At 42.4% G+C, this 15,141-nt stretch overlaps 1 protein-coding gene across 7 annotated transcripts in view; it reads left to right on the forward strand.

Moving 5' to 3' along the window:
- Nucleotides 1-15,141, forward strand: part of nrxn2b (neurexin 2b) — a 406,291-nt gene that overhangs the window by 41,075 nt on the left and 350,075 nt on the right. For all 7 annotated transcript variants that reach the window (XM_088990599.1, XM_088990598.1, XM_088990595.1 and 4 more), the window contains exon 2: nucleotides 12,177-13,295. In XM_088990599.1, the coding sequence (XP_088846725.1) occupies nucleotides 12,584-13,295 (712 nt within the window). In that variant the 5' untranslated portion in view covers nucleotides 12,177-12,583. The remainder of the gene's footprint in view (nucleotides 1-12,176; nucleotides 13,296-15,141) is intronic.

Here is a 15,141-nt window from a genome sequence, read left to right on the forward strand (position 1 = left end):
CGCCGTCTCAGCCTTCACCTGCGACGGTTAAAAAAAAAAATGAATGAAAGCCTTTGTGTTTGTTCTCTGAGCCGGCGCAGCTTCCAAATTTTTCCAAATTGAACGGGATGTTGCAGACCCGCTCGGTTCCTCTTGGCCTTCCCGTTCGCATCACAGGTCCAGAGCTCCCTTATTTGGGCTGTTCCTACGTTGCCATGCTCGCCAAGGCGTGATCCTCTTCGCACAGGGTGTATTCAAACACATGACTGCACATCAAAAAAAAAAAAAAAAAAAAGATTGCGCATGTATGTGTGTCACTGGTTCGAATCCTGTCTGCTCTGACACCTTGTAACTTGAAATCCACCAGCGTCCAGCTTCTAAATGTCACTTTGACACCGTGCACCATGGCTGCAGCGCTGAACACAAACTCGCACAAATGTGACATTTTCGTTGTATGATATAAGCGGAAAAATAGAGTCGCATTAGCATTGTGATACAAAGAATTTGACTGTCTTTCAGTCAACACATTGCACCAGTGATGTAATTAGTGGGCTCAATTGCAACTTTTTCAGGCCCCAAAAAAGACAGAGACTGAATGTCTCCAAGCTAGAGTTATCGTAAATGTAGGATTTTTCATTGTAGTTAGCCTTCTTTTTATTTTGTTTTATTACATTTTTAAATGAATACAGCTAGTTTTAATTTGTTGCTGCAGCAGATTTGTTATTTTTTAAAATTAATTTATTTGTTTGTCTTATAGTTTTGAATGTAGCCACAAGGTGGCACAAGCCAGTGTCTTATTGTGCCGGTCCCAAGCCCGGATAAATTCAGAGGGTTGTGTCAGGAAGGGCATCCGACGTAAAAAAATTGCCAAAACAAATATGCGAATCAAACCTATGAATCCCATACCGGATCGGTCGAGGCCTAGGTTAACAACGGCCGCCATTGGTACTGTTGACCTTCAGGGTGGCAGTGGAAAATGGACTACTGTTGGTCGAAGAAGGAGAGGAGGGAGGTGTGCCCGGAGGAAAAGAGAGAGATGCCAAAAAAAAAAAAATCAACATGATGAAAGATGATGTGATGCTCTCTTCTTTCATAAAAAAAAAAATGAGTTCATTCCCAAGTAATATAAGTCTAGAGTTATCTAAGCTTGAAATCTGGCAGCTGTAGAAAATAAAATACAATACATACATATTGATTTATATTAATAATAATAATAATAATAATAATAATAATAATAATAATAATAATAATACATTTTATAACAGCACTAACATGGACAAAAGGTAAATGCTGCCCTCTCGTAGAAGGCAAATACATTTCAAGAGGTCTGACCAGCGCTTTCTCGGGACCCCCACAAGAAAAAACAAAACCCGAACAAATTTGGGAATAGCGCTCCATTTCACACTTTTCAATTCCCAAATAAGTTCGGGAATGGCAGTGAATGAGTAAAAAACGAAATAATGGATGCTTTTTTTTTTACTTCCGTAATTGCCTTTCTTCTTCTTCTTTTCCTTTCGGCTTTTCCCCTCAGGGGTCGCCACAGCGAACTCAATAACGCAACTTTGCAGCGTCCATTCAGATTTGTGCAGGAATCCAAGACAAAGCACACCCCTGTGTGCACCCCTTGAGCAACGTGTTTAGTGTAACCCCCACCTCGCAACACACCTAGCTCATTACAGGCCTCTCAATTCACTACACATTCTTCCAACGATGCCATATTGATCCGGGTCATGGCTCCTTTCACACGCAACTTTCGCAATCCCGCTTTTCCTACTTCCGTGCATCATCGTCTGCTCTCATGAGGAGGCCACAAGCAAGGAGTGACGTGATGAAATGCACAAGCGACGCCCCCCCCGGCCAAAAAAAATATCTCTCTCCTTTGGCAGGCACAGTTCCGCGGTGCCGCTTTATGACTCACAAGGGAGGAAGTAGCACGAACGGGGCTTGAGAAGATTCGAGGTGACACGCAGCTTTGTGTACGCACGTACACATATGGACAGCGAGACACAAATAGGGGAACAATGAAAAACACCACGTGGATGGGTGTGCACAATGTGCACATATTTGCAAGCCTCCGGGCAGACATCGTTTGAGAATAAATAAATAGATTATGCAAGAGACAACAAATAAATAAATGAAAAATAGGTGATGCAGGAGGAATTCTTTGAGCATCCAACCTGAATAAAGCGTTCACTCTTTGGGAATACCAAAAATGGAAAAAAAGCTGAACAGACAAAGAATGTACAAGTTAAATTCGTTGTCAGGGGGAGAGGTGGTTTAAGCGGTCAACTTTTGGTTTGGCCTCGGTCGGACTAAGGTTATTGTCATGATGGACAATTAATAAACTCATAGAAAGTAGAAATGGACGTGAAAAATAAATAAATTGCTCAAAATTAAAATAAACATTAAAATGTTTTTTTTTAAATGGAATGTGATAGACTTTTTTAATGGTATCTCTGCAAATTATATGTATGTATGTATGTATGTATGTATGTATGTATGTATGTATGTATGTATGTATGTATGTATGTATGTATGTATGTATGTATGTATGCATGCATGTATGTCGGGATGATAGATAGATAGATAGATAGATAGATAGATAGATAGAGAAAAGAAAAAAACAAAAACATTGAACATTAAATCTCATTTTTAAAAAGTTTTTTTTATTTTTTCAACAAAATTGCAAAACTACAAAAAATAACACATCTGTTGCAGTAACAATTTAAAATGAACTGTATTCATAAAAAATAGAAATAAAAAAAATACAACTAACATTTAATCTAATTATAAAAAATATTTTAAACAACATTCAAAACTATAAGACAAACTTCTTTTCCTTTTCGGCTTTTCCCCTCAGGGGTCGCCACAGCTACCAGCTACCTTCATGTCCTCTTTGACCACATCCATAAACCTCCTCTTCGGTCTCCTGCCTGGCAGTTCAAGACTCAGCATCCTTCTCTCGATATAGTCACTCTCTCTCCTCTGGACTTGTCCAAACCATCTCAGTCTGGCCTCTCTGACTTTCTCTCCAAAGCCTCTAATATGAGTTGTCCCTCTAATGTACTCATTCCTGATCCTATCCAACCTGGTCACCCCCAAAGAAAACCTCAACATCTTCAGCTCTGCTACCTCCAGCTCTGCTTCCTGTCTTTTCTTCAGTGGCACTGTCTCCAGTCCAAACATCATGGCTGGTCTCACCACCGTTTCATACACTTTTCCTTTCATCCTAGCTGAAACCCTTCTATCACACATTTTGTACCACAAAAATATGGAGCCCAAAAATTCGGAAAATGTAACCATGGCTTGTCCCCCCAACCCCACAGACAAAATGGCAGGTATGATCTCTTTCTATAAAGCACGGGTGTCAAACTTGTTTTTATTGAGGCGTTCATTGTGACGTCTTCCTTTGGAGGGCCGTTACCTCGACGGTGAAACCAACTTAATCATCATTGAACAAAACAAATTGATGGACCTACTTATACTGTATATGTTTTTGATTTCTTCACTTATTGTTATATATTCTTCTTCTTTTCCTTTCGGCTTTTCCCATCAAGGCGTTGCCACAGCAAATCAGTGTCCTCCATCTTTAGAGGTTTGATTCGCATGTTTGTTTTGGCCAAGCTTTTACGTCAGATGCCCTTCCTGACACAACAGAGGTATATATCTGGGCTTGGGACCGGCACAAGAAGACTTATGTCCCTTTGTGGCTACCGAACAAGCAACTCACTCAGTCAAACAAAGGCTCCCAAACACAAAATGGTCATCGGCACAGCAACATTCAAAAAAACAAAAAGTATACTCACCATTCAGCTCTAATGGTAATCATTACTATACAATATGCCTGTTTTGCTCGATGCAGTGTTTATTTGCATGCTTTTTGTCAACCGTGGACAGTAAATCAAGTTTTGCCTTCATTGCAAACGTTAATTATTCCATGTGACAATTTGACATTCCAAAACAGATTTCAGCAAGGATCATGGTAGTTGATGCGCAAGATTTGCTTTTGTGGGCCACATGAAAATGATGTGGCAGGCCAAATCTGGCCCCTGGTCCTTGTGTTGGACACAGTCCATCATGCTTGACGGTTGAAGATGTAAATTGTTCCCCTTTATTCCCTTTCTATTCCAGTCAATAGTTGTTTGTTGCGTACTTAGTAGTTATTACAGTGGCGGTCCGTGCATTTCACACCTAGGCCTTCAGTGAAGTCCTGCTTAGTCCGACTTCAAAAAATATCCCTCGTAATACCATAATTTATGACACAACGGCTGGAGATATCATTTACAAAAGCACACGCACGCAGTACTGGACGTGGCATCACCTTAATCGTCTACAACACAGGGTATTTTCCGGAGCAATTACACATCAATAAATCTGCATCAGCAATTAGAACTTGTCACTATATGTGATACTGCAAACACTTAAAAATAAAAGGACATTTAAAATCATTTGTCCACAAAGTTTTATTAAGTCCACCAAGAATATGCAAGCTTTAACAAGATTTTACGCTAAATTACAAAATGTCAGTTTAATATAAGAAAAACAACAAGGCATTCACAAAACGAGCTATTTGTTGAAAATAAAAGTAAACAAATATTTTTCATTTGTTCTTGAGAATAGGCCTACATGCGACAGCGAGTTGTCCTCTCCTTCAGCCATTGTGGGTTAAAAAAGCGAGTAGATATACTTGGTTTTTCTGCTAAACTTTCCGGGTCTGATCTGTTGTAGCTTGGTTGATTTGCATAGCGCTGCCTCCACTGAGGGCTGAGGTAAAGTGACTATCCAATCACAGGACGCGTACCTGTCATGTTCAACGCGAGGCCCTCTAGCTGGCCTTACTGTGCCAACTCGTGATCTGATTGGCTATCGCAACTATATATCAACTACATGTGCCCGTTCATGTACAGCGCACAGACGCCCTCACTGTTGATTCTGAAGGCGTCGGTCAGATTTCATACAGCCTGGCGACACAAGCTAGCTGAATTCTGATTGAATTAACTATAATATAACATCAAGAAAACAGTATGTAGAATAATTATAAATATATTTACAAAAAATACTTTTTTAATGAAATTGACTTTTATTATAATTATGATAATGATGTCTGATTATGTTAGGCCAGCAGAGAAGGCCTTGCTGGCTCTGACGGCCCACAACTGAGTTATTAAACAGCTTGCGTTAATATTTTATTATTTTGTCTTGACCTTGCAGACCTTTCAGATTTCATTTTTTACTGAGGATAAGGAATATATGCCTGTGAGTATATTCATATCTTGTATGCCACCATTTGTGTTCTAATATACTTTGCTGAAAGGTAAAGACAATCAGATTCTCAACGCTAATTAATCTTTGGATTGTCTATGCCATTTTCAATTACGTGTTAGCATGATGTTAATTGAAGCTCCATTCCTTGGCCATAGTTCTTTTTTAATCGCGCGGCATGTCATTGTTTTCCATTTGGACGCCGGTGAACTTGAAACGAAACAACTTGAAGCCCCGCGTCTTATTTTGAAGTCAGCTGTGGATTAAAAAGTAGTTTTTCACCTCAGTGGCGATTTCAGATGCTTGTGTGGAGAGGATGAAGGGACGGGGTGAAAGAAAGAGCTTTTTGGAGTTGAAAGATACGGACCAAGCAAGCCGCTGTGTCTCTTTCCCCCCTCTGTCGGCTCGTCTTCTTGTTATCTACGTCAGCCTTCTCTGTGTTTTTTTTTTCCCAGCGTGCTGTCTCACTCGATCGCCCCCGAAACCCTCGCCTCTTTTTCCTCTCTGAGATAGGGCCGGCGGAGCTGCAGGCTGCTGGGCTGGTTAATTGGAAGCGAGAGAGTCTCAAGGCCTGGCCAGTGAGCCTTGTGCTTTGCTACCCAAAAACATCTCCAGGCACCGGGACAGACACACACGCACGCTGGCGGGCACACACGCACACACGCATACACATGCAGTGCCACCCACGCACTCAAACCTAATCGGCCATATTCCCTCGCCGCCCACGGCAAGCATTTCACGCATGCACGTCATTCTAACAGGAAGTAGTTGAGTATCTTACTCTGGAGAGATAAAGTTGCATACTGTAAACATACCGAGTTGCCTGCAGCTGCCTTGGATGCAACATTCCGTGCTACAAGCGTCTCTGAATGTGTCGCTTTGCAACAGCAAATTGCTGAAATGGTTCCACTTGACATAGCGACATTGTTTTTGTAGTTAACCAAAATAATGCAAAATTCTCCTTAAAAAACGTTTTGATTCAAGAAAAGTAAAATGGTTAGAACACAACAGCTATTGCGTTGACTAAAACTAGTGAAAAAATGTGTTATTTTTATTTATTTATTTATTTCTAATAATATACACGGGCGGCCTTGTCGAGTGGTTAGCACGCTGGCTTCACAGTGCAGATGTCGTGAGTTCTAGACCCACTCCATCCTCCCTGTGTGGAGTTTGCATGTTCTCCCCGAGCCCTCGTGGATTTTCTCTGTGTCACAAGCCATCTGTCCAATTTCAAGAGTAGACAAGCAAGGGAACCAGCTATTAATGAAGTTTCTCGTGTGTCTACCTGCATTTGTTGTAATATCACAAGTTCCAAGATGTACAACCCAGAGCTCCTTGAGACACTTTATGCACATATGCTTCTCTCTTACTGGCTTTTTTTTTAAATGTCTATAAAAATGTATACTAAAACGATGTGATGTGTGGGCACTGAATATATGTTATTCTTTGTTTATTTTTCCAATTCATTCATGTAGATTTATTGTTGTTTCTGTTCTTGCATTTCTCTCTCTCTCTCTTAAAGTGCCTCGCTTCATAAGGACTTACTATTGCTGCTGTGGTTTAATGCACAACCCGTCAAATGATGGACAACCTTAAAGGACACCCGACGTCTCCGGACAAGTTGTGTCCATAATTTGTAAAATGGCTTCAAATGACTTCTACTGAGCGTATTTTACAAAGACGTTTTAAGACTCACACTGAATATTCAAGAAGTCTTGTTTTTGAGTTGGTGACGAGTCCGTACGTGATGTCACTGAAGGAACGCCCCTGGCCGAAAAAAAGACACATTGTAGCAGTCCGTCCATCACGTCAATGTATTTTGCTGTACTTGTTTGGTCTGAAAACCTCGTGTTGCACCAAAAAGCCACCCGGAAGAGGGTGACCAAGATCCATGGAAGGAATTTATCAGCCTGTGAAAACGGGCTGATTAATTCCTCACAGGAGCTTGGGTGCCATTTTCTGCCTCTTTTTTGGTGATACATTTCCCCCCAATGTTGCCTCAAGATGGAATCTGAAGTCATTGTTTTGATCCTCCAGCAATGCAAGACGCCTTGGCGTGACGTCACGAAATGGGGGCGGGACTTTCTCAAAATGCCCAATTCGCAGCTATTTTTTTTGCAGATTTTGGACACTTTAAGTTATTTTTATTGGTGTTTTGCATTTGAATAAAAATATCACCTTTAAAGGACAACCGACATCATTTATTTTTTGTTTCCTAACTGACATCAGAAAAACGTTTTATAGCATCTAAAATACCCAAAACACGCAGGCTTATATTTTTCGTCAAATGAAAAACACCAATAAAAATGACTTAGTGTCCCAAAACTACTTCAAAATGACCTCAGAAAGTTTCAGTTTCAGAAGGTCCCAACCCCTTGTTCGTGACGTCACACCAAGACGTCTTGCCTTGCTCGAGAATCAAAGCTATGGCTTCAGATTCGGAGAAGATGCTTTCTTGTTACTCATCCAATTATGAATATGATTCAAATACTGTAGTTCTGAAGAGGAAAGCATAAATGTTTGCAAAACGATTAAAGAAGTCCTTCTGTGTCATTTTGAGGATCTGGACTGCAATGTAGCATCCCAGAAAATGCCCAAGATGGCGCCCAAGCTCCGTTGGAAATGGGCTGATTTGTCTGCTGGGAATTTATGTCAGCAAATAGTTGTCTTGGTGCAACACACAACGATTCACCATCGCATTATGTATGTGTTTTCCTTCTAATTTCGCCATCAACATGATTCAACTCAGTTTTCAGACCAAACAAAGTACCCAAAATGCATTGTGTGTTGCTTTCTTGGAAAGGGGCGTTCCAGACATGATGTCACGGTAGGTATCGTCACTAACTCCAAAACAAGACTCAAAAACAAGACTGAATATTCAGCGCAAGTCTTAAAACATAAAATATAGCTACATGCGGTGCAATCTTTGTCAAATACGCTCAGTAGAAGTCATTTGAAATGATTTTACACATTGTGGACACAACTTGTCCGATGGCGTCGATTGTCCTTTGAATTTTCTGTCAACTCATAAAAAAACTCTGTCAATGATAGAAAATAGTTTTGGTTAATCTAACACAGAAATACAAAAGATTAAATGTTTGTACAGTCTTGTTTAACTTAGATTTAGTTACCAATTCTCTCATTTGTTATTAGAAATGCACCCCAGCCCTCACAAATGACATGACATTTTGCGTTTCATACGGGCTGGATTTTTTGGGGACCGATCTTACCTCTATACCCAATATAACCCACACCACATTAAAAGACACTATTGTAAAGACTAGGATTACACACTACCTGTTGTAGCTCAGTATTACTCCACATATAAGATGCACCTGCATATTATAAGGTGCCATCTTTTGAAGGAAATTAAGGATTTTGGGTGCACCTTATACGCAAAAAAAATATTTATTTATTTATTTGTTTATTTATAAAACCTCCCTCTTCCACAATGACCGATTCAAGTGATCAGCTCATGACAACGCTCAGACGAGCCTGTCAACATTCCTGATGATTTGAATTTTGTTTGTTAGAAGAGGGAGACTTCAAAAAGTCGCAGGGGCACTCATGGTCTGGCGCAGGTGTCAGAACGCCTGATTCTTGGAGACCCACATCCTGCCGTTTTTCGATCCCTTCCAACACCAACACACTTGATTCCACTTTTTCTGATCATTTCAGGAATCTACGGAGCTCTCGAGCAACCAGTCTAGTCCTCGTACTGGTCTAGAGCTTCCAAGATCCAACCCGAGAGTTTTTTAAAATAGATAGGACTAAATCCTGACTGTTGCTTCTTGCAGTTTTGGTGTCAAAACATCGAAAGCTACATTTCAGCTTGCGCAGCGATCTTTATTATCCGCCCCCAGGCTCCCTCACTGATTCACCTTGTCAAGGTATCCGAGCCAAAACGACGAGGTGATGAGGACTCCCCGCTGAAAGTCGAGATTAATCTGCGCAGCTAACAGCACGGCTAAAGCTCTTGATCTGCTTCATTAGCATCTCCTCATCGGGGGATAAATGCAGTGAGTGCCACAGTTCTAGCGTCGCCTTAGCGTTGACGAGGGCCCCTCAAAGCACCGAACCGCGCTTGCATCTGGATCGGCTCCATCCAGGGGAGCTTATCGTTTTATTTTTGACCATTATTTTTATTACGCCCACCGAGGGGGATGTGTTTTTATTCGCTCACATTTTTTTGTCGTTTCCTGGGTCAAAAATGAGAAAAACTTGGTGTTCACTGAACCTGAACTCATCGTCGCGTGGTTGTCATGACTAAGTCTCACTCCTTCTCCCTCCGTTTCTACGGCACCGCATCTGTTTGTTTCACGGTGCCCATACTGAATATTAAAAGTTTCTCGGCACGAGTCTCCGGTTAATTAGTGCAAGGCAGCGGCGGCCTCATGCTGTCGTGAGCTTCCCCGCCAAGCTTCTTACAGGATAGGATTAATGACTCCTGCCTGACTTGAATATGCGTCGTTTGAGTGTGCATGAACGGCCTCCTAATCCTCACGCGCTGATGTTTGTGCAAAAGCATGAATATGTAAATGCAGGTTTGAGCGAGACTTCCTTTATTCTTTGTCTGAAGTATTACAGTATGACGTTTGTTTATTTATTTTTTCAAAGCTGTTGCAGACATTGGAAATGAAGCACACGCGAAGTACACACACACACAAACACACGATTTATGAAACCTGAGTTGTGAGGACGTATAGTTTGTGTATTTTAAATCAACGACAATCTTGATCTGGACGGTTTTTGTGTATCTAAGCCATGCTACGTATGCGATTTATGCTGTTTTTATATCGTACAACTCCGAGTCCAACTTTGCCACAAGTGACGATATAAAAACATGAAATGGGACAGTTTACGCCATAAAGTCCTCCGGTGATAGGGTTAGGGTATTGGGGGGGTTGTCTCAAGACGTCCCCCATGGGGTTGATGTGAGAGGAAATGGGTCGCTTCTCGCTCACATGACCGTGCAGCAATCCCGAGGCCTTGCACAGCATCACTTTGACAAGGACTCGGGTCAGGGCGTGCAGATTGCGCTTTCACTCCACTCGCCCCTCGCGCTGTCAGTGATAGAGCTGTCCTTTTTTAACAAGGCAACGACTGAGATGGATCCACGAATTAAACGAAACACAACGCGAATTGATTTCTCACTTTGTGCCGCGTTGTACATTTTGATGCAGAAGACGAAAGGCGGTTTTGTCTAAAGCCCAAATACTAAAATCCTTGTGTTTGACTTAAATGACAATAATTTAAACACATGTATGAATTAGACCACCCGACTGAACCGCCGCGACTCTACAAGGGCTGTATGCGCAATCAAGGCATTGGCGAATGCACACACCCGAGCGCCCTCGGGATAGTTTGAGTTACTGGGGGCCTCCAGTCTTGTTAAGCTTCTTCAGTGAGTGTCCTTGGGTTCTTGGCAGTCGCAAAGTATGCAACGGGCTCACTGCCGCCAACCCGACATGGGAAAGCTAAATATTCAGTTTGAGCCGTCGCAGGGTTGCCTCTTCAGCAAACACAAGCGGACTATGACGAAAGCTGCGGATTTGATTGCTGTGTTATGCCTGACGCATTCGTCACGCCATCTGCCTGGTGCACATGCTATCCAATCGAAATGACAATATTTGAAAAGGATTCCACCATTCTGATGTTCACATACTCTAGCGGTTCCTCTACGAACGATCGTCTCTTCATATGAAATGTTCAAGTTATGAAATGCCCCCTTAGGAATATATTGCCACTAGCTATAAAATAAATGTAAAGATAAGAAAGGTAAAAATACAGTCTGGGTCAAAAATGGGAAAAACCCATTGACTAAGTGGGATCACTTCCTCACATGTCTATGTGTGTAGTTAGATATGTGTTTATTCAGCGTCCTCATAATACAGTCTTCGACCCATGAGGTGTTCCGGTGGTTTTATGCAAATGACACTCACTAGTAAATAGTGTTCACCAGTCGGGCCATGGCTCACTTTGTCGATGTTTGGTATTTCCAAAGGATAGTTAAAAGCCGACAAAAGCAAACATCCTTTGCTCAGTTGTTTCCCAAATGGCATACAAAAATCACCTCTGAGAGAGAACATGAACTGATGAGGGCGAAATAAAAAAACAAAAACAAATGAGGACACAGTTAAAAGTTAATTGACCATAATTTGTATTATTTTCTTTTTTTGTTACATAATGCGCAACTATTGTGCAGTAATGTAATTGGGACATGTTTTAGTTACATATGTCATTGCATTTTTGTGCTTTAGGAAACATTTATGTCTGAATTTTGGGATACTTGGAATGGATTAGGTCATTTACATGGAAAACGCGTCTCGACTTACAACAATTTCTAGTGAAGTCATTTTTTCCAGACCATATTTGCGTCTCCGCTATCTTATTAAAATGAACACGGGACAAAGAAAATCAGACATATACTTCCTCCCAACCTCTCAGAGCTGATGAGCACCCTCGGTCTGCCCTCATCTTCCTCTGTTAACATCTCGCCTTAGAGATGTTAATTATCCAGATGACACACTCTGCGGCCCGCCCGCGCTTTTAATCCGACGTCGTCACTGTCAGGAAAGCAGCAAAGGGAGCAACGTTAGGGAAGAGTGACGGAACAGCGAGCCAAGTCTCAGGGTCACGGCCATCTATTCGGATTTCCGCTCGGTCGGCGGCACCTTCCCCGTCAATTTGATTCAATTCAGTGCTGTGTGTGTGTTTGCATATGTTTGCTGCCACTCATGACCCGATGTGTTGATCCAGATTCGGCTCAGGCGGACCCGTCGCCAAGGCCAAACAAGTCTTATTTGCATCATCAAGCTTCACAGCAATTACTGCATATACACGACCTGAACTATGGTCTCACGATGTTGGTAACCCCACCTGCCCAAATAAAGCAGTTTCATTTGTTTAAAACATTTTTTGTCTGTCTTTTCCAGATCCTGCCTCGCCTCCCCCCTCTCGTGATGGGACTGATTTTTATCTCAATCGTCCTGCTCCAGAGAATAATGGCTGTCCATTGAAAACAATTCCGTTTGTCCCAAGAGAGACCAGAAGGTTTCACAAGGTCCCTCCAGCCCATTTTCAATGATGCTCGATTATTTTTCATTCCATTCCTCAGAATCCTAGAGGCACCAACTGATGGAGAGGTAGAGGAGAGTTAGGATGAGGACAAAGAATTAGATCAAGCAGATCTGGAAAAAGAACTGCTGAGTCATTTGGCAAATTGAAAGAAGAAAAACTCCCCTTCTAAGCTTTTTCTGGGTTAGCTCCAAGAGTGAATAATTGTTACATTTCAAATCTATTGACGGCGGCAAGAAAAAAGGGGTCTGACCACTCAACTGTCATGATGAGTGGCTTTAGATTCCCATGTTGGCCCTTGTTGCCACTGGCCCTCATCAGTCTACTCTCCAGAGTGAGGACCCTGGAATTCGGGGGTGCGCCCGGCCAGTGGGCCCGCTATGGGCGCTGGGAGGCCAGCTCTGTCGGCGAGTTGAGCTTCAGCCTTAAGAGCAACATTAGCAAAGCTTTAGTACTGTACCTGGATGACGGCGGGAACTGCGACTTCCTGGAGCTTCTGATCGCAGACGGACGCCTCCAGCTGCGCTTTGCCATCCACTGCGCCGAGCCGGCCGTTTTGCACCTGGAGACGCGGGTCAACGATGACCGCTGGCACATGGTCTTGCTCACCCGCAACTACCGGGAAACCCTCCTGATGGTGGACGGCGAGACCAAAGTGGCAGAGGTCAAGTCCAAGCGGAAGGAGATGGCCGTGGTCAGCGACCTGTTTGTGGGCGGCGTACCGCCCGACGTACGCCTCTCCGCGCTCACCTCTAGCACGGTCAAGTATGAGCCCCCCTTCCTGGGCTTGATCTCCAACCTGAAGGTGGGGGAGACGCCACCCACACTGCTCAACAGCCAGGGCATCCACAGCGACCTGGAGTACCTGTGCACCAAACAGAGTCCCTGCTTCAATGGAGGCTTTTGCTCTGTCCATTACGGAGAGGTTCAATGCGACTGTACCCACACCCGCTTTAGGGGGAAATACTGCAAGGAAGGTAAGGGACCAACCTACCTTTTGGAATGTATCGTGACTCCGTTTTCGAATTTCAGTCCCGCCATTTGGGATTTTTTACGAAGCGATGATTAAATATGAATACCTGTCTTGACCGGAGCTGACAATTGCATCATAATGGACTATATTTTTCACACTTAAAAGCATTCCATTTTCCATTTTCCAAAAGCATTTCCATTTTTTCCAACCCCCCCCCCCCCCGCAACCCCTGCTTCCATTTACGTCAATTGTGTCACGTCTCATTGTGACCAACGCATCATCCTCCTGTAGCGTTCCATTGTGAGCAGGCGTCATTGTATTGTTCAATCACAATATTAAAAAAAGCAGATATTGATTACATTGATTATAACGGGAAACATTTAGTTTTTTTTAACAAATTGGTTTAGGAACGGGTTTCTGGAATGGGTTATGGTCGAAAACACAGGTTTGACTATATTTTAAGCGTTTCGTTTCACCTGCAGCAGTTGCAAACGCTCTACATAACGCTGTATTGTATTGTATTCTATTTAGTGCACCTCCATCAAGTGGCTGCATAACGCAACTGCAGACATGATTGTAGCTTCTGTTCTCTGCCACTTGTCATGCTGTGCGTCATATATATGTGAACAATTTATTCAAAGTTAAAAACAAAGTCAGCTTTATTGTCAAATATGCTAATATGCATGACATACAGCACATATGAAATTACTCTCCTCTCTGACCCAGCGTGTAAAATAGGCACTCGTTGAAGGATGCGCCTTACAAAGTACTGCAAATAAAATAAGAATAATTGAAATATATATATATATATATATATATATATATATATATATATATATATATATATATATATATATATTTGTAATTATTTGTAATATATAATTATATTTGAATAATTTGCCAGTGTTTACTGAGCTTTGTCAAAAATCTGGTTGAAAAATGGTGCGCTTCGCGGTTTGAAGTATTGCCTTTTCGTATAGGCATCCTGCACTGAGGTCACATTTGATTGATTTCCTTGGCGTGAGTCGGCGAGACGGAATACGAGGACGACTCTGGGTTAAACTCTGATGAAAGCCGTCAAGAGCCCGACGGAAAGATTCATCGGCTTGGAACACCTCTTTGATCGCGCGTCTCTTGTGAATTGTTTAAATAGATGCAATGCGATGAGTCTTGGAAAGAGCACAGATGGCAGCGTTTTCGAGATATCAAATACGGTTGGATTTATTTTCCTTTGCAGGCCCATTGTCTCTTTAGCTGCTACTGCCGCGTTCAAGTGCTCCTGCGCTGTCAGCTTGTGTCAAACTCTGTTATGTTTGAACCTCCTCCCCCCTTCTTCTTCCCATACTGACACATTCCATTTCCATATCTGGTGTGCTTGCGTCTCCGCTGCGCATTCATCCATTTCGCCGGGTCTGCGCTCCCCAACCCCACTCAAGGCAATCAGGGTTCTCCATCTCTTCTTCACCTCCCGACAAGACAGTCTCTCTTTCTCTCTTGCTCTCGCAGCGTTCACTCCACTTTTTTTTTCCACCTTTGACCACTGTCAGCACTTTCCACTCCCGCCGTGCTTACATCTCCCTCCTCCTGACCCGCCCCGTTTGTTTCACACTGACAAATTCCGAAAGGGATTTTGCTCCCCTAAAATTAGTATTGCCGTAATGTGACAGTATTTTGGTAGGAGTCCAGCTCATAAGATAACGGAATAAAAATACATCGTTACGGTACTTTCACATGTTTGTATGTGAAAGTAACGTAACTATGTATTTTTATTATTTAGATTTCTTTTACCAGCTTTGTGTTAGAATTCAAAGGACAAAATGCGTGACTTGCGATGAGTGGAAAATTTGACT

The sequence above is a fragment of the Hippocampus bargibanti genome, linkage group LG02, assembly GCF_051943395.1.
Source record: "Hippocampus bargibanti isolate YZ-2025 linkage group LG02, ASM5194339v1, whole genome shotgun sequence".
In the NCBI taxonomy this organism is placed as follows: domain Eukaryota; kingdom Metazoa; phylum Chordata; class Actinopteri; order Syngnathiformes; family Syngnathidae; genus Hippocampus; species Hippocampus bargibanti.